The 26,434-nt window shown below is 37.4% G+C and overlaps 1 protein-coding gene across 4 annotated transcripts in view; it reads right to left on the bottom strand.

Annotated features, from left to right (window-relative positions):
- Window positions 1-26,434, bottom strand: part of RNGTT (RNA guanylyltransferase and 5'-phosphatase) — a 249,562-nt gene that overhangs the window by 207,313 nt on the left and 15,815 nt on the right. For all 4 annotated transcript variants that reach the window (XM_061427846.1, XM_061427844.1, XM_061427847.1 and 1 more), the window contains exons 3-6: window positions 21,236-21,339; window positions 21,058-21,146; window positions 8,724-8,799; window positions 7,178-7,418 (exon numbers count right to left, since the gene is read on the bottom strand). In XM_061427846.1, the coding sequence (XP_061283830.1) occupies window positions 7,178-7,418; window positions 8,724-8,799; window positions 21,058-21,146; window positions 21,236-21,339 (510 nt within the window). The remainder of the gene's footprint in view (window positions 1-7,177; window positions 7,419-8,723; window positions 8,800-21,057; window positions 21,147-21,235; window positions 21,340-26,434) is intronic.

Genomic DNA, 26,434 nt, shown 5'->3' with positions numbered 1-26,434 from the left:
AAACACAAACACTACATTTGAACAAGCTAAATTTTTTAACTGAACATAATGAATAAATATTGAGCCTCAGTACAGATACAAAGAATTAATCACTCTTGGCTCTCTGTTAACTATCTTCAATCTCAACTAAAATAAAAGAAAAATGAAAGTTTTCTAACCATGAACTTGCCAATTAATTACATCCACACATGTCATGCCTGTCAACCACACTGTTGACATCACCCAAAATTCAACTCTCCAGTCACCTTTCCTCTCTGATGGTCTTGTCCTCACTGCTTCTGAGCCCCTTCTTGGTTCATCTTATCATTAATCACCTTTCCAATGTAAACCCTGGAATCTCTTTTTCATAAATAACCTTCCCTGCAAACTCAACCTTTTTCACGAACACTCTGTACCCTGTGTCTTCACTGGAAGCTAGCTCTCCACCAAGAAAAGCACTCACTTTTCTCTTAAGTGAAAACCACTCATTCTCGCACTGCCCAAGTCCCATAGCATAGTGTAAACAATTCTCTTACATCCTCACTGCTCTCCTGGCCTCTTTCTATAGCTCCTCTTCCATTCAGGCTAACTCATTCAGCCATTAGCAGTCAACTAGACTTCAAGTGTTCTTGCCTAGAGAATCCCAGGGACGGGGGAGCCTCGTGGGCTGCCGTTATGGGGTCGTACAGAGTCGGACACGACTGAAGCAACTTAGCAGCAGCAGCAGACATCAAGTAGGGCAGATATCCACTGTGGCTGGCTGCATAAAAGCTCTCTTTGTGGATGGGATGCCTTCCCTACCCACAAGGAAGTAGGCAGCTGAAATTTACTGAGGAAAAGTCACAATCTCAGTGCAAAGGATGGGATTTCTCTACTCTTGTTAAAGACCTATTTCTATCTGCTCATGAACTCCATTTCCTTCAGTCTCCTCAGAAATTGCTCTACCATTTCTTCTGCTATGATTTCAGGTTATTTTCAACTTCATTGATTCTACTAGTTCCTATCCTCAAGTAATAACTATGCTTGAAGCCTTTCCTAAATATGTCTGCATCAAGCAATCACCCTCCATCTCCCTTTTTGCTCATATTAAACTGCTCAAATAGTGTGCACCAGTGTGTAGAAAAGAGTTAACGTAACAGGACTGCTTGCCAGGTGGGCCTCTGGATGGCATCTGGGAAACGACCTTCACTGTTCTCAGTCAACTGATAAGACTGGGTCATCATGCCTAAACTACCTGTACAGACACCAAAACTTACGCTGAACAAATGCTTTGCTTCTGGGATTCTGGAATACTGATACATGCTAGGTACATGCTATCTGCATGACCAACCATGAATAAAAACCGTAGGCACTGAGACTCTAACAAGCTTCCCTAGACAGCAACATCACACACATGCTGCTGCATTTCCACTGCTATGGGAAGAGTGAGCTCTGTATGACTGATTCCCTGTGGGAAGGAGAGAGCATAAGGAAGCCTGCACATGGACTCCTCAAAACTCCACTTCTTTTTTCCCCTTTTGATCCGGATATTCTTAGTACATTGCTGCACTAAATCTTAGCTCTGAAGACAACTAAGTATATGTTAAGTTCTAGCAAATTTTCAAAAGTGGGGCGGCACTGTGGACCCTGACCACAACTGTCTCCTTTTTCTCATCTCCCATTAGTTTCTTAAGATAACTACTGTGACCTAGCTCTACTGTCACAGAAAATAAACCTCAGAAAGACACTTCCTATCCTTACCATACTTGTTCCCTCTGTGACTTTTCGTACCATTAAATCATTCACACAGGTCACTACCTAAAACTCTAAACTATTCTGCATATTTCTTTGTCCTTTTGTGCTACATCCAGGAAAAATTTCTTACCTGGATCTTCCAGTTTGATAATCTCCTTCAGGCTGCTAACTTCAGGCTGCTATCAAACCCACCTCCTGATTTTTTCCTTTATTATTATAATTTCCAAGTTCTCTAACTGGTTCTTCTTCATAATAGCCTGCTGTTATTTTATGGCTTGATGTCCTCTCTTGTCTTCTAAAGAAATGTTCTGTTTGCTGCTTATAAACTATTCCCTCTGGTGCTACCTAAAAGGAATGAGGTAGTTCTGTATGTACTAAGAAAAGATATCCAAGTGGGGAAAAAAAAAAAAAAGCTAATATTAAATACATTTATGTTAACAATAGATATGGGGAGTCAGGTTAAAACTGAATAAATGTATATAAATGCATAGAAAAAGTCAGTATCTAGAAGTATAATCAAAAAGTAGAGTAGAAGTGGGAATAAAGAGATAACTTTTAACCCTTTACACTTCCAGATTTTCACATTTTTATTTTACAAAGAGAACTGAACTTTATGTCATTTGTGGACACTCTAAAAGAGATAAGTAACTAGACAGGTAAGTAAAAGGAAGAAATTCTTTTAAGATGATAAAAATGCTAGTGGTAGGGTGAAAACTGAAAGATTATTTGTTTCCAAACTTTCTTTAATGTAAGATATTATTTTTATAAATAAAAAATATTTAACAATTTTAATATTTACTAATTATGATCTGAAAAGAAGAAAAACCTACTAAAGTACAAAAGGCTTTAGAGTTTTCTTTTTTCATGACTCCACCTTTGGAAGTATAAATACAAATATTCTTGAAATTCACCATGTCCTCAATGTCAGTCAGAGATCAAACCTAATTGCTTCCTCCAAAAACAGAGAAGGGAAGCTTGCTGCTTTCAGCAATGGCAGACTAGCTTATTTAGACCAATTGTGTAGCCATGAGAAAACACTACAAAACAAGTTAAAAGTACCTGTTTTAAGACACCAGAGAATTATAAAGGTGGTAAGGACCTGAAGCCAAGAACTCAGAAAGAATGGAATTCCAGCGAGATGTGCTAGACAGCTGGCATAATTTTTCTCCTCTAGGATTTTCCTCTATAGGCACTGTTTCAAAAACAGTAGCTGAGAGGGTAAGAAACTGAACAGAACTTTCAGCATTTATCACAAGAATGGGAAAACAAAAACTAGAGTACCAGGCCATCAAGGAGAGGTCCTGCTTAATTTTCCCGGCTTTCAGTTAGAATTCCCAGAGGACCACACTCTAGGAATTGGGGTGAACCAAAATCAGACCAGCTCTCAAACTAAAGCCCAGCTTTTAACAGGTCAATTCCGAACTGAGTTAAGATTCTCTACTCCTATATTGTGTAGGAGCAAAAGTAAATCTTCTCTGAAGGAAGATAACGTGGTAAAGAGCCACAAATCATTTCCGTAATTTTTCATACATAATGTCTAGCTAGCAGAAATACCCAGGTATGAAGAAAACAAACAAACAAAAAACTACAATTGACTAGAAATTAAAGGACACAAGAAGAAAAAAAAAAAAAAAGAAAGACCCAGAGGATAGCTGTACATTAGTTACTTCACATGGGCTTTCAAATAGGCTTAATAAATTCAAAAACCTAAATGACAAGATGCAGAATCCCAGTAGAGAACTGAAAGTTATTTTAATACTCAAGATGAAATTCCAGAAGTGAAAGTAAAATAACTGAAATTAAGAACTTAATGGATAAATTTAACAGCAGCACAAACTTAAAACAGAGAATTAAAACACTTGGTCAGAAAAAAATATCCAGACTGAAAAAAATGAAACAAAAGGATAGAAAGTACTGAAAAGAACATAGACAACATTTTAAGAAATAATAAAATATAAAAGGTCTATTGGGGAGACAGAAAGAGATGAAAAAATTGATTTAAAATAATATTTGAAGAGATAATAGCCAAGAATATCTAAAACTGATAAAAGAAAAATCCAACCATAGATTCAAGGGTCACTGCAAGTAGGAAGCTGGAAAAATGCAAAGAAAACCACAGGGAGAAACATCATAGTAAAACTGCTGAAAATCAAAACCAAAAACAAATTGCCTTCAAAGAAGCAACTTCTCAGAAGAAATGAATTACAGAATAGTATCTTCAACACGCCAACACAGAAGTCAAGAACCTGGGTTTCGAAGAACAACTGTTCTTCAAAAAGATGAGGAAAATAAAGGCATTTTCACACGAATGTGAAATGTGTCACCTCAAAATATATAAAGCAAAATCTAACAGTACTATAAGGAGAAACAGGTAAATCCATAATCATAGTGAGGAATTTTTAAATACTCCTGTGAGTAACTGACAAAACAAAACAGGAGAAACCAGGTTTGGGTTTGCTTTTATTTTACATCATTTTTTTTCCCCTAAAGAAACATGCACTTCTCTGCTAGTTTCCTCTTATGCCACTGGAGCTCTTTTGTAACAATAAGGATTTAATGGTACTTAATATTTTTAAATAAATGTCATTTTTAAAACATTTCTGCTGGCAAAGAAAAATAAATGCTGCAAACTTAACTCATTTTGTAAAATCAGTTCAGTTCAGTTCAATCGCTCAGTCGTGTCGGACTCTTCACGACCCCATGGACTGCAGCATGCCAGGCTTCCCTGTCCATCACCAACTTCCGGAGCTTACTCAAACTCATGTCCTTGAGTCAGTGATGCCATCCAACCATCTCATCCTCTGTCATCTCCTTCTCCTGCCCTCAATCTTTCCCAGCATCAGGGTCTTTTCAAAGGAGTCAGCTCTCCACATCAAGTGGCCAAAGTACTGGAGTTTCAGTTTCACCATCAGTCCCTCCAGTGAACACCCAGGAGTGATCTCCTTTAAGATGGACTGGCTGGATCTCCTTGCAGTCCAAGGGACTCTGAAGAGTCTTCTCCAACACCACAGTTCAAAAGCATCAATTCTTCGGTGGTCAGCTTTCTTTATACTCCAACTCTCCCATCCATACATGACCACTGTAAAAACCATAGCCTTGACTAGACAGACCTTTGTTGACAAAGTAAAATCTCTGCTTTTGAATATGCTGCCTAGGTTGGTCATAACTTTCCTTCCAAGGAGTAAGCATCTTTTAATTTCATGGCTGCAGTCACCATCTGCAGTGATTTTGGAGCCCCAAAAATAAAGTCTGACACTGTTTCCCCATCTATTTCCCATGAAGTGATGGGACCAGATGCCATGATCTTCGTTTTCTGAATGTTGAGCTTTAAGCCCACTTTTTCACTCTCCTCTTTCACTTTCATCAAGAGGCTCTTTAGTTCTTCTTCACTTTCTGCCGTAAGGGTGGTGTCATCTGCATATCTGAGGTTATTGATATTTCTCCTGCCAATCTTGATTCTAGCTTGTGCTTCCTCCAGCCCAGTGTTTCTCATGATGTACTCTGCACAGAAGTTAAAGAAGCAGGGTGACAATATACAGCCTTGACATACTCCTTTTCCTATTTGGAACCAGTCTGTTGTTCCATGTCCAGTTCTAACTGTTGCTTCCTGACCTGCATACAGGTTTCTCAAGAGGCAGGTCAGGTGGTCTGGTATGCCCATCTCTTTAAGAATTTTCCACAGTTTATTGTGATCCACACAGTCAAAGGCTTTGGCATAGTCAATAAAGCAGAAACAGATGTTCTTTTGGAACTCTCTTGCTTTTTCAATGATCCAATGGATGTTGGCAATTTGATCTCTGGTTCCTCTGCTTTTTCTAAATCCAGCTTGAACATCGGAATTTCATGGTTCACATATTGCTGAAGCCTGGCTTGGAGAATTTTGAGCGTTACTTTACTAGCGTGTGAGATGAGTGCAATTGTGCGGTAGTTTGAGCATTCTTTGGCATTGCCCTTCTTTGGGATTGGAATGAAAACTGACCTTTTCCAGTAAACCGTTTAAACTTTTACACTTTTAAATACTAGATCATAATTCAAGAACACATTAAGTATATGCTTCTAATTAATGTTACTCTTAAAAAATTCAGTTGAATTCCCTCATAAAAATGATATAAGAGGGTAATCATCTATGCGTTATGCTAGTAGACTTTCTTTAGAATATGATACTTATTTTTCCAGGTATGTGATTCAGTAATTTCAGATATATATAAATCCAGAAAATAAGTTAGAGTAAAAAAAAATGTTCTTTTTGAAATTAGTTTCATGTTTCAAAGCAATTTATACACTTGTTAGTGGTGGCAGAATGCTGAAGTTTGAAATATGTACATATTAACAAAATGTTTTCCAAACAAGAAACTTTAAGTCCCAAATAATTATATTTTATGATTTACATTTAAGGCATTTTCTTCCCTGCCTGTGAATCAACACCTACTAAGAAATGAGTTGTGAGGTATACTGCTTACTACTCAACAATGGTATCCCACATACCTGAATGATTAACTTTATTAACAATTAATTACCACCACACTTTTCCTAACTTTCCCCTTTGGCCTACAACATATACTTCTGTATGTACAGTCACAACCAGCATTTTTCTTCTCAATATATCCCACTATCCCACCAAGAAAAGAAGGTAACACCTAATGTTTTTTGTTAGGCCTTGTATTTCTAGAAGATTAATAGGAATTGCTTACTGAAGAAATAAGAGTCTTCTGAATTCAACTTTACAGAAAAATATGAAAGTGCCACCCATGGAAAGGAGAATTTATGTATAAAGTTATTTTAAATATGAGACAAGTTTGTAAAGTACTAGTAAAAATATTCACTTTACATTTAGTTGGAATCTCACATCTTTTGCAAAGAAACAATAAATTCTCAATCTAACATCTAACAGTTCTTTGGTTTACCTAAGAAATAAAAATGGGATAAATTTATATAACTGAAAATTTTTTGTAGAAAAGGCCATGATCCATGGCTATCAAGAATCTTTGGGAGGACAGGAAACTCTCCTCAATGCTTTGTGGTGACCTAAATGGGAAGGGAATCTAAAGAGGGGATAACTGTGTATGTATAACTGATTCACTTTGCTGAAGTGAGGAAAGTTCACTTTCCTTTGTTGAAAAGTTCACCTCCTTTGCTGAAGGAGGAAACGAATACAACATTATGAAGCAACTATACTCCAATAAAAATTAATTAAAAAAAAAAGTCTTTGGGGGACTTTCCTGGTGGTCCAGTAGTTAAGACTCCACACTCTCACTGCCAAGGGTCTAGGTTCAATCGTCAGTTGGGGAACTAAGACCCCACAAGCCACGTGGTGCAGTCAAAAAAAAGAGTCTTTGGAAATAACAGGTATAGAGAAACCTTACAAATCCAGCAAAACAAACATAGTCAACATTCTATTTGCATAAATCTCAATAAGCCTGTAGAGGAAAAAGGTAAAGACTATAATAATAGCTTTAAACATTACCAATTTTAAACGTTCTTTTCTCCTTTTACCAAAGGAGGCGCTTGACCCAGGTTCTGATTCCTTTTTTCCATCCTCGTCCTCATCTTCATCTTCATCATCCTCAAAACACCAATCTGGCAATAGAGGTGGGGGTGGTGCTTCCTCTATATCACCATAGCGACGAAAAAGTTCTTTCAAGTAATCACCCTTATAAATTCCTGGTGGTCTGGCTTGAGCAAAAGTAGCAACTGCTGCTTCAATACTATGGAAAATAAACACCATGCAATTTCCTCACTACTCTCCATTTATGCAGATTTATCAAAATTCTCTTATTATATTTAAGGCTATTATAACAAAGTATAATAGAGGTTTCATAAAATAGATACATCACAATCCCTACTCTCAAGGCATTCAATCTACTAAGACAAATCATTTTGAAACAGTTTTAACACAAGGTACATGGTATTTCCTAAACTCTAAAGGTAAACTGCAATGAGTGTAATGAGGAGACCCGGGTGGAGTCTGTAAAGAATTTAAGTAAACCCTTAAAGGTTGAGGTCTGATTGTAACAGAAAACACCAGTCAAGGAAAAGCAACATGAAGATAAAGTAAAAGCATGCTGGTTTTTCAGGAACTTTCAACAGACCCAAGCGTTAAGAGCAGAGGTCACCAGAGCAAGGCTAAGCATAGGCTGAGTCTGACACAGCAGTCGACATAGTGTAGAGTTACCTTTTAGAGCATCTGAAAGGGCAGAAAGGCAGAGGCAGAATGTATGCAGTAGAGAACCACAGAGGATAAGTGAACAGGGAAACATATAATCACATGTCTACTTCAGGTGATTATATTCAGAGAAGGACTTACTGCATGAAAGGCTTTGTAAACAAAAGACCTTTAAAGTATATGAGGAAATTCAGAAATATCTCATTCTCTAATCTCTCAGAATCTAAAAAGACACTTTACAAGTTAACAGGTGCTCATAAAGACCTGTTGATTGGCTTAAACAGAGTAACTCAGTCCCCCAAAATACCTTTATATTTAAGATTATTATACAAAGCACAACAGAAGTTTTATAAAATGGAGACACCACAGTCCCTACTCTCAAGGCATTCAATCTACTAAGAGACAAACCATTCTGAAACGGTTTTAACATAAGGTGCGTGGTATTTATGGTATTTAAGCTTTTTCTAATACTCAGCAGCTATTTTTTTTTAAAGGTACTTAAAAATGAAATGAAAAACAACAGTAGTAACCTCCAAGGTGAAAACATACACAAAATATTGGGAGAACTTATCTCTGATAATTCTGAAAGATGTGAAAAAAAATCTGGGAAAGAAAATGTATAGTATTTAGGATCCATAAGCACTCAACATGCTACTTGGTAGAAAACATCAGTAATGAATGGTATTCTAAAGATTAACCAAATCTAAAATAAAAACCACTGAAATCATGTTAATCATTACTTCACCAAAAACCTAGAAATATAAAATGCTAAAACTGAAAAAAAATCAATAAAATTTTTTATCAATTACTAAATATATCTTCTTTCACTACAACAAGAAACAAATACCTCCAATCCATTTTCTCCACCAAGAAGGCACATATGAGGAAACCAGTGCGATTGAAACCATGGGTACAATGAACACCTAGAAAATAAAGCAGTTTTGATTTAAAATTACAAATCACTTCAGAGGCCACATTTCACTTCAAAATTCCAACCTGCAAACAAAACATTTCAATCATTTTATAAAACAACCACATTTTTAAAACTCAGCCCTCTCTTATAACTATTAAACCTGTCAGCTTAAATTGCTTGGAATTTAACTTATAGCACTAGCAAAAAGTGTAAATATAACATACTGATTTATTAATTACAAATGTTTCTAAGGTCTAAATTTTAATTTCAAAACTAAAAGATCCAAGCATTTTACATATGGAGATATTTCATCAAACACACAATTCTAAAAGACACACATACATACCCACACAGGACATTTGACTGGATACAGAAATTGATGAATATACAGTACAATAAAAATAATACTACTTTAAAGTTCTCTAGAAGCCAACTTTACATTAGCCTATAACGTTTCAAAATAGACTTTTAAAAGGAAAAACTGCTGAGAAAAAGAAATTTGTTTTTGTTAAGCTTTTTTTCAGAACATATTCCAGGTAAGTATGGTCCTATCTTTATAATATGCAAAGCTACAAATGAGCTTCATAACTTCCAAAAATGATTGCATTCTCAAATCATTTTAACTACTTTGAAAATGTAATAAAAAACGACTTGGTGTACATTACTAAATTATCACATTTTAGAAAATCCACTTCAATGGCAGTTCAACACAAAACAGAGAAGAAGCATCAATGAAGCCAAGAAAACTAGTAAGGAAATCATCCACTAATCTCTATGTGAGATTAGGGTTTGACTGACAAGGGTCCTGGTGATAGGAATAACACGGAGAGGCAGATGGAAGAAACATTTAAGGCAGAATCTGCAATCTGAGGGATCAATTACTGTCAACACTGATAGAAAAGATGTAGAAGGAGTCTTCGGTTCTGACTTGGATGACTAATTAGGCAGTGATACCACCCACCAAGTTATGAAATACAGGAGTTTATATCAGTTTACTGGGCAACACAATGAGTACAGCTGGATGTGCAGAGTCAACACAGTGAGCACACTTGGACGTGCAGAGTTTAAGGTTCTTAATAGGAAGTCCCCTGGTGACCCAGAGGGATCCTAACCTTCCAGTGGTTAGGATTCGGCGCTTTCATTGCAGAGGCGTGGGTTCAATTCCTGGTCAGGGAACCATCCCTATGCCTGGTGGTGTGGCCAAAATACAAAAAAAAAAAAGGGAGGGGGGCAGTGTTTTCTTATGAGACTCAAAAATATTTGGAAATAGGGTAAAGAGCTTCACAGAAAGGTCTAGCTGGAGTTGTGGATTCATGATCAGCATATAGTCAACTACAGAAGGTGTCTGTGGTGTGGATAAAAATCACTAAAAATGGGTAGAACAAGAAAACATAAATAAAGATGGAATGTGAGGAAAACTAACCTTTCAAGAATAAGTTGAGGGGGTGGGAAGGCATTTTAAAAAAGACTAAAAATGAACTTTCATGGGGGCCAAGAAAATAAAGAGAACATGAACATAGGGTCACGTTTACCAGGGAAAGAGGAAGTCCCAAGCACTGTGTAAATGTCACATGAAGATAAGAACTGAAAGTCGCTATTTGTTTAGAGGGAGGACTCCAGGTTGCAATGAGGTGAATAGGAATGGACGGATTTGAGTATCAATCTTTTGGAAAGTGTGCTGGGAAGGGGAAAGGGACATATAAAAGAGCAAGAAAAGGTTTTTTGGGGGCAGGGTAATATTTTAATATAAGAGGTTTAATACGTTTATAGGCTGAGAAAGATCTGGTTAATTCACAGAGGTTGAAAGTAATAGAGAACAATGATGTAACTGAAATGAAGTTTCCTAAGAGATTTAAAAAAATAATAATAAAGAGATCAGCCTTGAACAAAAAAAGACACTCCTTAGAAATAAGCTGCTATAATCATGAAACTCTATAAAGTCATCATCTCCAGTACTCTGTAAGAAAAGATGCCTCAAAAATTATGCAAAGATGTCAGTTTATGTAAACAGACTTTTTTATTCAACATGTATCAACACAATATGTAAATTTCCTTTCTACTTTATATTTGAGACCAATTTAAGCAACAAATACTCTAATTTTTGGAGAAGGAAATAGCAACTCACTCCAGTATTCTTGCCTGGGAAATCCCAACAGAGGAGCCTGGCAGGCTACAGTCCACTGAGTCTCGAAGAGTCAGACATGCCTTAGAGACTAAATAACAACACTCTAACTTTAGATATGTTTCTCATCTACACCACTACTGTTTTTGCATCTCTTTAGAGCAAATATTTTTACAAATAACATATGTACGAATAATTGCAATCAAGTGATTAAGTCATGTGATGATACACAATTTAAGTACCAGTGCTCTTTTAATATTCTTTGTTAAATAAGTACATAAAGTTTTACTTTATTGTTATACTTCAAAGTATTAATAAATGACTAGATTGTTAAAGTAAGAAAAGCGTGAAGTAAGAAACATAAAAACCTTCAACAAAACAAATCTCTATAGAAAAATATGGAAGATTATGTACCTGATTTTTTTTTTTAATTTCATTAAATAGGTATACTACAAGCCTAACCTCATTTATCTTCAATGTTTAGGAGTTGGGGAGGGGAAGCATTTTTTTTTTTTTTTTTTTTTTCAGTTTTCCTCTGTTCATTATGAGAATGGGTCCATCTAGTGGCAAGCAGAGCACAGTTTGTAAGTAAAGATTAGCTCTTGATTAACTATTTCAAGTCACTTCTTATTCAAATTTGTTATCATTTTCTATTCTAAGCTAACATAAGGAAATAAATTTATACAGAATCTCAAAAAGTAACATTAATCTATATATTAAGGAAAAATGATAGTCCTTTAAAATCTCAAATTAAGAAAGGAAAACAATCTCCCCAACAAAAAAAGAGAACTGGGCTTTAACTATAAAAATATACATACTGAAATGACTATAAGTATAAATTAGGAAGAGGTGACTTATACAGGGCTGGTGGCAACATGGCTTTCTAAATACTGCCTCATCTCAATATACACAACTTCCTTTTTATCTCACTAATCAGATAAACTTATTTTTAGTATCAAAAACGTTACCTGATGAGTCTAAATAAATGATTCTCGACTGGGGGTGATTTTACCCACCCCCCTCCCCAGAGGACATCTGGCAATGTCAGGAGACTTTTTGTTGTTTTTTTGGCTATGCTGGGTCTTCGTTGCTATGCCAACTTCTCTCTAGCTGTGACAGGGGCTACTCTCTAGTGGCAGTGCTCAGGCTTCTCACGGCAGTGGCTTCTCCTGCTGTGGAACGTGGGCATACAAGCCTCAGTAGTTGCAGCATGGGGGCTCAGCAGTTGCAGCTCCCTGGCTTTAGAGCACAGGCTCAATAGCTGTGGCACACGAGCTTAGTCGTTAGGTGGTATGTGGGATCTTTCCGGAACAGGGATCAAATCTGTGTCTCCTGCACTGTCAGGCAGATTCTTCACCACTAAGCCACCAGGAAAGTCCCAGAAGACAATTTTAATTGTCACAACTGGTGGGGTGGCATAACACCTCATGGGTAGAGGCCAGAAATGCTGTTAAACATCCTACAGTGCACAGAAGAGTCCCCCAAAATAAAGAATTACCCTATTTAAAATGTCAATAGTGTTTAGGTTGAGATTCTTCTGGTCTAAATGAGCCAAAAATAAGAAGAAGAAGAAGAACAGCAAGAGGAAACTATTATTAAGAACTTATTACACGTCAAGTAATCTTAAAAAATTTTTATATAATCAAAAGAAAAAAACTTTTTAACAAAATTCACATGCACTACTCATAAAAATATATATTCGAAAATCTGACCTATGTATTTATAACTAGAAACACCTAAAATAGAGGCATTAGTTAAGTTACATATCTTTTAGTCTACCATTTACAAAGAAATCAGTCATTTCTCTTTTAACAAAAACCAGACTTCTTTATTTCTGCAGCCCACAAAATTATTATCCTCAATTTTCAGCACAAGCAAACAAATGCACCATAGCTCCATACATAATCTCTTATTTGTCATTATAATTTTTAAAAAAGCTCTTAAAAATTAAGATTTGGGGTAGATCATTTGGGGACAAAACCTGACCTGAGCTGATGTGACGTTATTTATAGTCTATTTTTCTCACTTAGTGTGAATGAATATTCATGTATTTAACTGCAGAAATGTTCATGTGTTTAATTATGGAATGCTCTCTATACCTAGATTATTTCTAAATACTACTTTCCACTTAAAGGAACCAGGTTCCTTAAAGGAATAACCAATTCCATGTCTGGAAAACACGTTATTCCAGAAAACAACGGAACTGTCAAAGACTGATGGGGTGCTATCAAAAAGATACAGAAATCAACTTGAAGGGGCTCCCACTGGCCTAGGATAAAGCAATTTGGGCATAAGAATAAATACTGACTATAAATGATTTAAATATATCAACTACACAAAAATTCATGAGTTCAAACAGATACTCCAAAAAGAAATAATAATAAGATTAATCAGTCACCACCAGACATTGGTAAGATACCAATACATTATTCTGGAAATTGATAAATAAAACAATCAGAAATTTAACTTGCCTTTCCAGTACAAACTGCATTTCAGGATAATCAAATTGTTGAGAAGGAATAGTTCTTTGCTAAAGAGGAATTCCAGCTAATTCATGAAGAAATTAGCCAATCAGAAAAATCATTGTTTTGCAACTCCTAATGAAATATCAGAAGAAGGTAACAGTCATCAACAGATTAAAAAAAAAAAATTAGGTAAAAGACAGATTAAAGAGTAACAGAGGAAATAACATGCCACCACCTGTCCCTACTTACTCATCTTTGTACCCCTAAAAGTGGGTCCACCAGACATTATGTGCTAACTGATGTAGGGTAAAAGGAAACATACGACACCAACTATGAAGTATTCTTGCTTAAAACATGTAATTATGCCTCCTGTTTTAACTACCAGTTTACAAGACAGACAGGGGACAAAGGAAAAAGTTAATTAATACTATGAGGAGGCACTCAGGTAAATCCAGATAATGGAACATTTTATAGGACAAAGACCTGATTTCTCCAACAAAGTGACAGCATTTAAAAGAGAGAGAATCAGAAAAAACAAAATGTAGTATTTGGATACTGCTGGATCCTGGTTTGAAAAATCTAACTTTAAAAGGGGATTGAGGAAATCTAAAAGTGGACTAAGCATCAGATGACATTAAGGAATTTCTCATTATTCTGTTTGGTATAACTGCATGGTGGTTATAAAAAAACAAAAATTCTTCTCAGTTAGAGATGCATAATGAAACACTTTTAGTGAAATGACATGGTATCTATGGTTTGCTTTAAAACTCAGAAAAAAAATTGTTAGGAGAAGGAGAGGAAAAATGAAAAAAAAATCAGTAAAATGATAATTAGTGAAGCTGAACAATGGATACATAAGGTGTCATTTTACTATTCTCCCTACTTTTGGTATGATTGAAAATTTCCACTATAAAGATAAATTAGGGGGTACTGCCCCCAGGGATTATGAGATTATGAAGCTGTAGTTCTTGGGCTGGAGAAGGAAATGGCAACCCACTCCACTGTTCTTGCCTGGAGAATCCCAGGGATGGCGGGCCCTGGTGGGCTTCAGTCTATGGGGTCGCATAGAGTCAGACACGACTGAAGCAACTTAGCAGCAGCAGTAGCAGCAGCAGTTCTTGGGCAGGTCTGTGGTAAAGACTCTACCTGCCAAGGCAGGAGACACAAGTTTGATCCCTGGGTCAGGAAGATCCCCGGAGAAGAAAATGGCAACCCAGTCCAGTATTCTTGTCTGGGAAATTCCATGGAAAAGGAGCCTGGCAGGCTACAGTCCTCTGGGGTCGCAGAGGAGTTGGACAAGACTTAGCGATTAGAAAACGTCTGAAGCTTCTATGTGTTTCAGAACTCTATATCTCCACTAACTCTACAGTATCATCCCACAACTAGGCTAACTCCATGTACTGACAGTCACATCAGTTAATTTAAAGATTTTTTTTTTAATCAGACTAACTTTGAAAATAAATGTGTCTCACTTTTGCCATGCCATCAATGTCCCCTAGTGGTCACAGTATCCTTCAGCAAGAATGTGCGGAAGGCTGATAAAAACTGCATCTCAAAAACACAATTAAAACACTGTAAAAGCAGGCCAATATTTTCTGATCCTAAGAACATAGACTTGATTCTTTAATTCTTTTGTTTGAGAAGATGATATGAGAAACCATCTCTAAGACCAGTTTCTGTTACTGTCTTCTCAGTATTACTACAATAAATAATTGCCACCCCAACCTGTGCTCCAAACTGAGCAGACCCAAAGGAAAAGTTTCCACTTCAATCCAATGAACAGAATCACAGTCCAGTGATATAAAACAAGTAATATATAATAATGAATACTGTATTATATCACAGTTATAATTTTAAACCCATCAGTTCAGTTCAGTCGCTCAGTCGTGTCCAACTCTTTGCGACCCCCATGAATTGCAGCACACCAGGCCTCCCTGTCCATCACCAACTCCAGCAGTTCACTCAAACTCAGGTCCCTCGAGTCAGTGATGCCATCCAGCCATCTCATCCTCTGTCGTCCCCTTCTCCTCCTGCCCCCAACCCCTCCCAGCATCAGAGTCTTTTCCGATGAGTCAACTCTTCGCATGAGGTGGCCAAAGCATTGGAGTTTCAGCTTCACCATCAGTCCTTCCAATGAACACCCAGGACCAATCTCCTTTAGAATGGACTGGTTGGATCTCCTTGCAGTCCAAAGGACTCTCAAGAGTCTTCTCCAACACCACAATTCAAAGCATCAATTCTTCGGCGCTCAGCTTTTTTCACAGTCCACCTCTCACATCCATACATGACCACTGGAAAACCCATAACTGACGGACCTTTGTTGACAAAGTAATGTCTCTGCTTTTCAATATGCTATCTGCTGCTGCTGCTAAGTCACTTCAGCCGTGTCCGACTCTGCGACCCCATAGACGGCAGCCCACCAGGCTCCCCCATCCCTGGGATTCTCCAGGCAAGAACACTGGAGTGGGTTCCCATTTCCTTCTCCAATGCATGAAAGTGAAAAGTGAAAGGGAAGTCGCTCAGTCGTGTCTGACTCTTAGCAACCACATGGACTGCAGCCTACCAAGCTCCTCTGCCCATGGGATTTTCCAGGCAAGAGTACTGGAGTGGGGTGCCATTGCCCTCTCCGAATATGCTATCTAGGTTGGTCATAACTTTGCTTCCAAGGAGTAAGCGTCTTTTAATTTCATGGCTGCAGTCACCATCTGCAGTGATTTTGGAGCCCCAAAAATAAAGTCTGACACTGTTTCCCCATCTATTTCCCATGAAGTGATGGGACCAGATGCCATGATCTTAGTTTTCTGAATGTTGAGCTTTAAGCCAGCTTTTTCACTCTCCTCTCACTTTCATCAAGAGGCTTTTGAGTTCCTCTTCACTTTCTGCCATAAGGGTGGTGTCATCTGCGTATCTAAGGTTATTGATATTTCTCCCGGCAATCCTGATTCCAGCTTGTGCTTCTTCCAGCCCAGCGTTTCTCATGATGTACTCTGCATAGAAGTTAAAGAAGCAAGGTAACAATATACAGCCTTGACGTACTCCTTTTCCTATTTGGAACCAGTCTGTTGTTCCATGTAAGGTTCTAACTGCTGCCTCCTGATCTGCAAATAGGTTTCTCAAGAGGCAGGTCAGGTGGTCTGATATTCCCATCTCCTTAAGAATTTTCCAGTTTATTATGATCCACACAGTCAAAGGCTTTGGCATAGTCAATAAAGCAGAAATAGATATTTTTCTGGAACTCTCTTCCTTTTTCCATGATCCAGTGGATGTTGGCAATTTGATCTCTGGTTCCTCTGCCTTTTCTAAAACCAGCTTGAACATCTGGAAGTTCACGGTTTACATATTGCTGAAACCTGGCTTGGAGAATTTTGAGCATTACTTTACTAGCGTGTGAGATGAGTGCAATTGTGCGGCAGTTTGAGCATTCTTTGGCATTGCCTTTCTTTGGGATTGGAATGAAAACTGACCTTTTCCAGTCCTGTGGCCACTGCTGAGTTTTCCAAATTTGCTGGCATATTGAGTGCAGCACTTTCACAGCATCATCTTTCAGGATTTGAAATAGCTCAACTGGAATTCCATCACCTCCACTAGCTTTGTTCATAGTGATGCTTTCTAAGGCCCACTTGACTTCACATTCCAGGATGTCTGGCTCTAGGTGAGTGATCACACCATCATGATTATCTGGGTTGTGAAGCTCTTTTTTGTACAGTTCTTCTGTGTATTCTTGCCACCTCTTCTTAATATCTTCTGCTTCTGTTAGATCCATACCATTTCTGTCCGTTATTGAGCCCATCTTTGCATTAAATATTCCCTTGGTATCTCTAATTTTCTTGAAGAGATCTCTAGTCTTTCCCATTCTGTTGTTTTCCTCTATTTCTTTGCATTGATCGCTGAGGAAGTATTTCTTATCTCTCCTTCTATTCTTTGGAACTCTCCATTCAGATGCTTATATCTTTCCTTTTCTCCTTTGCTTTTCGCTTCTCTTCTTTTCACAGCTATTTGTAAGGCCTCCCCAGACAGCCATTTTGCTTTTTTACATTTCTTTTCCATGGGGATGGTCTTGATCCCTGTCTCCTATACAATGTCACAAACCTCCGTCCATAGTTCATCAGGCACTCTATCAGATCTAATCCCTTAAATATATTTCTCACTTTCACTGTATAATCATAAGGAATTTGATTTAGGTCATACCTGAATGGTCTAGTGGTTTTCCCTACTTTCTTCAATTTCAGTCTGAATTTGGCAATAAGGAGTTCATGATCTGAGCCACAGTCAGCTCCCGGTCTTGTTTTTGCTGACTGTATACAGCTTCTCCATCTTTGGCTGCAAAGAACATAATCAGTCTGATTCTGGTGTTGACCATCTGGTGATGTCCACATGTAGAGTCTTCTCTTGTGTTGTTGGAAGAGGGTGTTTGCTATGACCAGTGCGTTCTCTTGGCAAAATTCTATTAGCCTTTGTCCTGCTTCATTCCGTACTCCAAGGACAAATTTGCCTGTTACTCCATGTGTTTCTTGACTTCCTACTTTTGCATTCCAGTCCCCTATAATGAAAAGGACATCTTTTTGGGGTGTTAGTTCTAAAAGGTCTTGTAGGTCTTCATAGAACCATTCAACTTCAGCTTCTTCAGCATTACTGGTTGGGGCATAGACTTGGATTACTGTGATATTGAATGGTTTGCCTTAGAAACAAACAGAGATCATTCTGTCATCTTTGAGATTGCATCCAAGTACTGCATTTCAGACTCCTTTGTTAAAATACTCAATTTAGAAATTTTTCCCATCAGTTCTTCCAAGAATTATTGTTGTTTAGTCGCTAAGTCATGTCTGACTCTTTGCAACCCTATAGATTGCAGCACACCAGACTTCCCTGTCCTTCACTATCTCCCAGAGTTTGCTCAAACTCATATCCACTGAGTCAGTGATGCTATCCAACCATCTCAACCTCTGCTGTCCCCTTCTCCTCCTGCCCTCAGTCTTTCCCAGAATCAGGGTCTTTTCCAGTGAGTTGTCTCTTTGCATCAGGTGGCCAAAGTATTAGAGCTTCAGCGTCAACATCAGCCCTTCCAATGAATATTCAGAGTTGATTTCCTTTTGGATTGACTGGTTTGATCTCCTTGAAGTCCAAAGGACTCTCAAGAGTCTTCTCCAGCACCACAGTTCAAAAGCATCAATTCTTCAGTGCTCAGCTTTCCTTATAGTTCAAATCTCACATCCGTACATGACTAGTGGAAAAACCACAGCTTTGACTAGATGGACCTTTGTCAGCAAAGTGATGTCTCTGCTTTTCAGTACACTGTCTAGGTTTGTCATAGCTGTTCTTTCAAGGAGCAAACATCTTTTAACTTCAACACTGCAGTCACCATCTGCAGTGATTTTGGAGCCCAAGAAAATTAAGTCTGTCACTGTTTCCATGGTTTCCCCATCTATTTGCCATGAAGTGATGGGACTGGATGCTATGATCTTAATTTTTTGAAGTTGACTTTTAAGCCAGCTTTTTCACTCTCCTCTTTCCCTTTCATCAAGAGGTTCTTTAGTTCCTCTTCTTTTTCTGCCATTAGAGTAGTATCATCTGCATATCTCAGGTTGTTGATATTTCTCCCAGCAATCTTGATACCAGCTTGTGATTCATTTAGCCCAGCATTTTGAATGATGTACTCTGCATATAAGTTAAATAAGCAGGATGACAATACTTGACGTATTGTCAGTAGGATGACAGTCTTGACGTACTCCTTTCCCAATTTTGAACCAGTCCATTGTTCCATGTCCGGTTCTAACTGTTGCTTCTTGACCTGCATACAGGTTTCTCAGCAGGGAGGTAAGGTGGTCTGGTGTTCCCATCCCTTTAAGAATTTTCCACAGTTTGTTGTGATTCATACAGTTAAAGGCTTTAGCCTAGTCAATGAAGCAGAAATAGACTTTTCTGGAATTCCCTTGCTTTTCCTATGATCCAAAGGATGTCGGCAATTTGATCTCTGGTTCCTCTGCCTTTTCCAAATCCAACTTGTACATCTAGCTTGAAAGATTTTGAGCAGCATTACCTTGTTAGATGTAAAAAAGTATTACAACTGTACAGTAGTTTGAACATTCTTTGGCATTGCCTTTCTTTGGGATTGGAATGAAAACTGACCTTTTCTAATCCTGTCGCCATTGCCAAGTTTTCCAAATTTGCTGACGTACTGAACACAGCACTTTAACAGCATCATCTTTTAGGATTTTAAATGGTTCAGCTGGAATTCCATCACCTTCATTAGCTAGTTCGTAGTAATGCTTCCTAAGGCCCCTCCAAGAGTACAACTGGTCAATTTATCAATTTGAGAGTATTAATGTTTCTGAAATCATGACACCTGATTCCAGACATTAAGTCTTCTTGAATTCTTCAAGTACATTTAGCATTTACCCCTATAATAGCTTATCTCAAATGAAAAGAGCTTTTAATTGTTCAAATAAATGTTCAATATATTGTTCAATGCTATTTTAGGCTGTGAATCTTCTAGCTGTATCCTAAATATATGCATACCTGTTACATATATTCATGTGAATGTGTAAACATAAACACATATACATACCATAATACTATGTCATGTAGTCCCATACTACTGTTCTTCTATTAGATAAACTGCATACTGTATAATATAAATGATCGGCTTCCATCAGATATGCTATTTCCAGGGGTTTTTTTTATTACAAAGGAAGATGTGATAAAATTTCTTTCACATAAATCTTTATGTGCATCTATGACTACTTCCTTTAAATAAATTCTTAGATGTGGCCTTGATGAGTCAAAGTATATGAACACTTTTTAGGATCAATAGAAATCACCAAAATGGCCCTCCAGAGAGGCTATATCAATTAACACCTTAATTAACAATGTATCAGTACATCCATTTTATCCAATCCTTGACATTATGATTTTTTTATATCTTTGCAAATTTGACTGCTGAAGGTAACAACATACATTTTAATTTGTATTTCTTATTAACAAGGGAGAATGAAACTGTTTTCATGTTTCTTGGCTATCTGTATTGCATTTTCATTGTTTTCCATATTTTTCTATGGATGAATGCCTCTTTGGCCTGAAGAATTATAGAATCCTTTCATAAGAATATCCATTTTTTTATCTTATCATATATGCCTCAACTATTGCTCTCAACTTGTCAAATGGCATTTTGCTCTGTTTTGGTTATTTTATAACACAGAAATTTTTTTCACTTTTACGTGGTCAATCTAGAAACCAGTGTTACACCTAATTAAGAGATTTGGACCTTGGTTCAGAAACATTACAAACTTGGCTTAAACAGTTATTAGACGTTTAAACAAGGAAAAACTACTTAATTTCTCTGAGACTCAGTTTTCCTATTTGTAAAATAGGGATACAGCCACATACCACAGGGAGTTGTTATAAGGATTACAATCATTCATTCCTTCATTCATTCATTTACAGTTTCCCACCAAGTCTGCCAGGCAAATAACATCCTCGTCACTACCATAATATTATCATGAATAGACAACATTTTAGTTTTTAATAACAGTTCTCAATAGACTATTACTTTAATAAACACTTCTTGGTAATTCCTTTAAAAAGAAAAAAAAAAATTTCTGTATCAACCCATTTGGAAAAAGAGTATAGAAACCCAATCACAAAATAAGATATTCAACAGTGGCTAAAGTAAAGCCAAACATACCAATAAGTTCAGGTGGGTTTCTTTCATTAAACCGCTCACACAGACGAATAAATGTCTCAGTATTCTCCGTTGTAGGGCACTCGCCATGTCTAGAAATACAGAAACATTTTGTTTCTAAGTAGAGATGACAAATTTCAGCAAAGGTTTCAATATTAAAGACTCTTAATACATGACTTACCCCTTACACTGAAGTTTTATATATTTGATTCCTTCTTTTTCTATGTCATTTCTGTCATAGAATCTTGAAGTATTTGTCAGGTCTACCAACAAGCCCATTTTAACCTTAGGCAAAAGGAAAGAAAGATTTCCTAGTAACTGAATCTGTTCCAAAATAAGTTGACTGAATGGCAATATTCTGGGCCAGTTCATTCATCTACACTGAAGGAGAGTTTATGTTCACGCTGTCAACATATTAACAATGTATGTATCACTTATCCAAGTCTTATTTGAGACACAGAACTTAGGCACTGAATGAAATAAATTAATCCCAAACAAATGATGAAACAAGAATATGAGCAAAAAAAAAAAAAAAAGAATATAAGCAAAACAGATTCCACTTCAACATTACAAATACAAACACAAATACAAATACTAAAAAGCAAATACTGATGTAGTTTTCTACGTCTGTCACTCCACCCATGATTTATTAGAAGTAGCTACAACAGGTGGAGAAGGCAATGGCACCCCACTCCAATACACTTGCCTGGAAAATCCCATGGATGGAGGAGCCTGGTAGGCTTCAGTCCATGGGGTCGCCAAGAGTCGGGCACAACTGAGCAACTTCACTTTCACTTTTCACTTTCATGCATTGGAGAAGGAAATGGCAACCCACTCCAGTGTTCTTGCCTGGAGAATCCCAGGGACGGGGGAGCCTGGTGGGCTGCCGTCTACGGGATCGCACAGAGTCGGACACAACTGAAGCAACTTAGCAGCAGCAGCAGCAGCTACAACAGGGACAGCATTTATCTGAAATACACCCAAACTCAAGCTCCAAAAGCACTCAAGAATTGATGCTTTTGAACTATGGTGTTGAAGAAGACTCCTGAGAGTCCCTTGGACTACAAGGAGATCCAACCAGTCCATCCTAAAGGAAATCAGTCCTGAGTATTCATTGGAAGGACTAATGCTGAAGCTGAAACTCCAATACTTCGGCCACCTGATGCAAAGAGCTGACTCATTTGAAAAGACCCTGATGCTGGGAAAGATTGAAGGCAGGAGGTTGGGGACGACAGAGGATGAGATGGTTGGACAGCATCACCGACTCAACGGACATGAGTTTGAGTAAATTTTGGGAGTTGCTGATGGACAGGGAGGCCTGGTGTGCTGCGGTCCATGGGGTCGCAAAAAGTTGGACACGACTGAGCGACTGAACTGAACTGAACAAGCTCCAGACACACATCAACTCAGCATTCCAGCACCAATCATCAAAGTGAGTACGCAGGGGAAGAGCATGTACAGTCAAAATGCCCTTGGGCTTCCCTGGTGGCTCCGCAGTAAAGAATCCACCTGCCAATGCAGAGACCCCAGTTCGAACCCTGATCTGGGCAGTACTGTCAAATGAGTATTAAATTTTCTCAAGTTATACTGTATGGAAAATGTTATCAATATAGATATCCTAGAAATTATATGCAGTTTCTAATATTCTGGTATGTACTGAATTATGTTATTAGTCATAATGCTAGTTACTATCTCAAAGTGTTACATATCACAGCAAAGTAATCAAGTTACTTTGGACTGTCATCAGATTTTAAGCATGCCATTTTAAGCCTTTTTGTCATTATAGACAGCTCTGGTTTCTCTCTGATGCGTTTTCAAAAATACCACCTCTTCAAGATTTACAGAAAGGACTTTCTAAGATTAAATTAAAATTAACTAGATAAACAAATTTTGTTATTAACAGTAAGCTGGTATCAGACTGGAATTTGTTTTTTTCTGTTAAGAGAACACAGTTTTCTTGGAATGCGTGTTTGAAAACAGACTATGTGAATTTCTTTGTTTTTAAGTGATTTATATATGTTTTTAAAATCTTTTGTTACTTTGGTAAAGTATATAAATATTACTTCACAATGATCTATGAAGATTGTGGCACCCACAGATAAAGTTCATTTTGATTCTATAAAAAATTAACCCCTCCTTGTCAGCCTTTTTCTATCCTGATGTCCTTAGGACCCAGTAAGAGTTTACTTCTAAATCAAGGAATTTAAAATGATTAAACAATAGCTGTAAATTAAACAGCTGGGGCTATGGGAAATTCAAGATGGCTGCTTGGCTTTTCCCAGCTCCCTGACAAACCTTATTTTTTACTTGATGGGATAAAGCCTTCACTGGCTGCACGGTTAAAGCCCTCACAAAAAAATTTTTATGTTTCACTGAATATTAAATTCTAGTTTTGCTAATTGAGATCTACGTTGACCAAGACTCACTTCCCAGACAGTTCCTCGCTGTTATGTTTTATTGCTAAAAAGTTTAATTGAATTATCCTAAAGCTTATCACAGTAATCTGTCTTTGGATGGACATCAGACACCTCATGAGCTATAACCAAGGGACATAAAATTCATGTATCTATCAATGAACCATATGCTAATTGGAACTTATGGCAAAAACAACAAGACAAAGGAATGTCCCTGGGTTTCTGGATTAGGAAATTTCCAGAGGCCAGAAAGAATTATACTAAGAGTAGTCAATTTGCTGAATTATATGCAGTATATGAGGCTCTAAAACAAAAAAAGTTAACAGAATGTCATTCTACAAAACATTAACAAAACAAGACTCTTGGTTGGTAGCCAATGGATTAACCACAGCTTTGACTTTGTGGGCACACCAAAAATGTGGCAATGTGGGAGAAAAAGCAATATACAGGTGGGCTCAAAATCAAGGTATTTCCTTTACTATGGATCTCATTAAATATTTTACAATGTCCAATTTATCAATATATTGAACACAGACACTTACCACAGCTAGTCAAAGGACAATTGGCATGTGGCAAGCTGCCTGGGCAAATATGGCAAATTGATTATACTGATCATTAATTTGAGATGAAGGATGTCAATATGTGGGTACTGCTATGGATACCTATTCTGGATATTTAGTGGCCATTCCCTTCAAGAAAGCCAATCAGACTAATACTATTAAAACAGAGACAATAATTATATTATGGCGTTCCATTTCAAATTCAGAGGGACAATGGATAAGTTAATATAAGAGTTTGCCCAGGAATATAATATACAATGGATCTTTCATATTCCTTATTATCCTCAAGCTACTGGTTGGATTGAAAGAATGAATGGTTTGCTTAAACAGCAATTAATCAAACTTCGAGAGGGCTCTTATAAAAACTGGAGAACTTTAAATACTTCCCTCAATATTTTAAATAATAGAACTATTAGAGAATCAGAAACTCCTTTGATGAGAAAAACGATTCCAAATTTACAGATTCATAAAATAGATTTCTATCCTGAAACAACTGAATATTGGGAAATTAGCCCAGGAGCACTAGCTCTTTTCCAAGCTACTCCTGAGACTACCGGATTGGATTTATACTCTTTATCTCAACAGAGAGTCACAAAAAGAATGACATGTGCTATTTCAACTGGTATTGGAATCAAAATGCCTCCCAGGCACTTTGGGTTAATTAAGGAATGCTCCTATTAAGCATTAAAAGGAATTTGTGTCCACGCAGTAGTTACAGACCCAGACTACCAAGGAGAAATCCAAATAATTTTACAAAATGAAGGAAAGGATGAAAGGATGATCTATTTATTAATAAACATGATAGAACTGCCCGACTCCTGATTTTCCCATGTGTAAGTGGTAAGTACAAAATGAGAAGAACCTCCCACCCTACTAACAGTCAGAGACGATGGAGGGTTTGGGTACATAAATGAAACACATGCAACTAGAGCTGAAGTCTGGGTGACGCAACCTAACAGTCCTCCCACATTTGCTGATGTGGCTGCACAAGAGAAGGATAACACCATGTTAACTGACGATCCCCGGACAAGAATGGCAATACGTGCTGTTAACACATAGTGCTATGCTCATGAACAGACTGTTCTTGGAAGCCTGACTGTAATGAGGATTGTCATTCATACCTCAACCTTCAAGGATATCCTACAATTAAAAGAAAAATATGAAGAAAACTATTGGGGAACCTTCAGCTAGAGAAACATAAGCCAGACCTGAACTCAGGGTAACTTCATGTGCCCAGAAAAAAAGGCCTTTTCTTTCTTAACTCTGACTTTCTATGTACAAAAGATTATACACAGCACTGGTAAGGATATAGCTCAAGTCTTAAATGGATGCTTGCAACACTAAACCCACATGAACTTAATGTATGACAAAGACTTTTAATAGTTGTTTAATGACTCAGTAATATTTCAACTGCCATTGTTTAGTCACTGAGTCATGTCCGACCCCGTGGACTATAGCCTGCCAGGCTCTTCTGTCCATGGGATTTCCCAGGCAAGAATACTGAAGTGGGTTGCCGTTTCCTCCTCCAGGGGATCTTTCTGATCCAGCGATCTTTCCCACCCAGGGATTGCCTGCATTAGCAGGAGGATTCTTTACCACTACGCCACCAGGGAAATTCAACATTTCAGCTACACCGAACTAAATCCTAACCCGCCATGTGCGATTGGACTCTGTTTGTTCTATACAGCTGTTATATTACCTTGCTCAGAAGGATAAGGTCCAAGGAATTTTAATGTCTGCTAATGCATATGCTAAAGAATCTCTTGATGAGGGTGAAGGAGATGCAAAAAGCCAACTGAAAACCAAATATTAAAAAAACTAAGATCATGGCATCCGGCCCCATTACTACACGGCAAATAGAAAGGGAAAAGGTGGAAGCACTGCTTCTAGATGAAGTCTTTGCCAAACACAAAGATTTGAATGCCATAATACAGCTTCTCACAAGTTAGAATTAGAACCCATATTGTCTCTAGGTCCAAAATAAGAAGTCAATGAAAAGTGGGAATGAGCAAGAAAATGTGAATTCTCTAAATATATATGAATACTTTAGCTAAGAAAACCAGGAAACTGTATTATGTGACTTAGCTGCACTGAGTCTATGTATATGTACATGTGTAAATGTGTGTCTGTATGTGTGATTATGTCTGTGTGAATAATGTGTTTGTGTTTTTTAATGTATCTGCCTATATACACATATACTCATATTATATATACATAATCATTTTTCCTTATAGATTCCCAATCCATGAAATAAGAATAACCGTATCCACATCATACAGCTGTGAGATTTAAATAAAGCCCTCACTCTGTGCCAAGCACTATTCTATGCTTTACATGCACTAATTTTACTTGCAAATGAGGAAACTGAAACATGAAGAAATTAGGTAACTTGACCACAAAGCTGTA

Source organism: Bos javanicus, chromosome 9 (genome assembly GCF_032452875.1).
Source record: "Bos javanicus breed banteng chromosome 9, ARS-OSU_banteng_1.0, whole genome shotgun sequence".
In the NCBI taxonomy this organism is placed as follows: Eukaryota; Metazoa; Chordata; class Mammalia; order Artiodactyla; family Bovidae; genus Bos; species Bos javanicus.
This window is presented reverse-complemented; position numbering and strand designations above follow the sequence as displayed.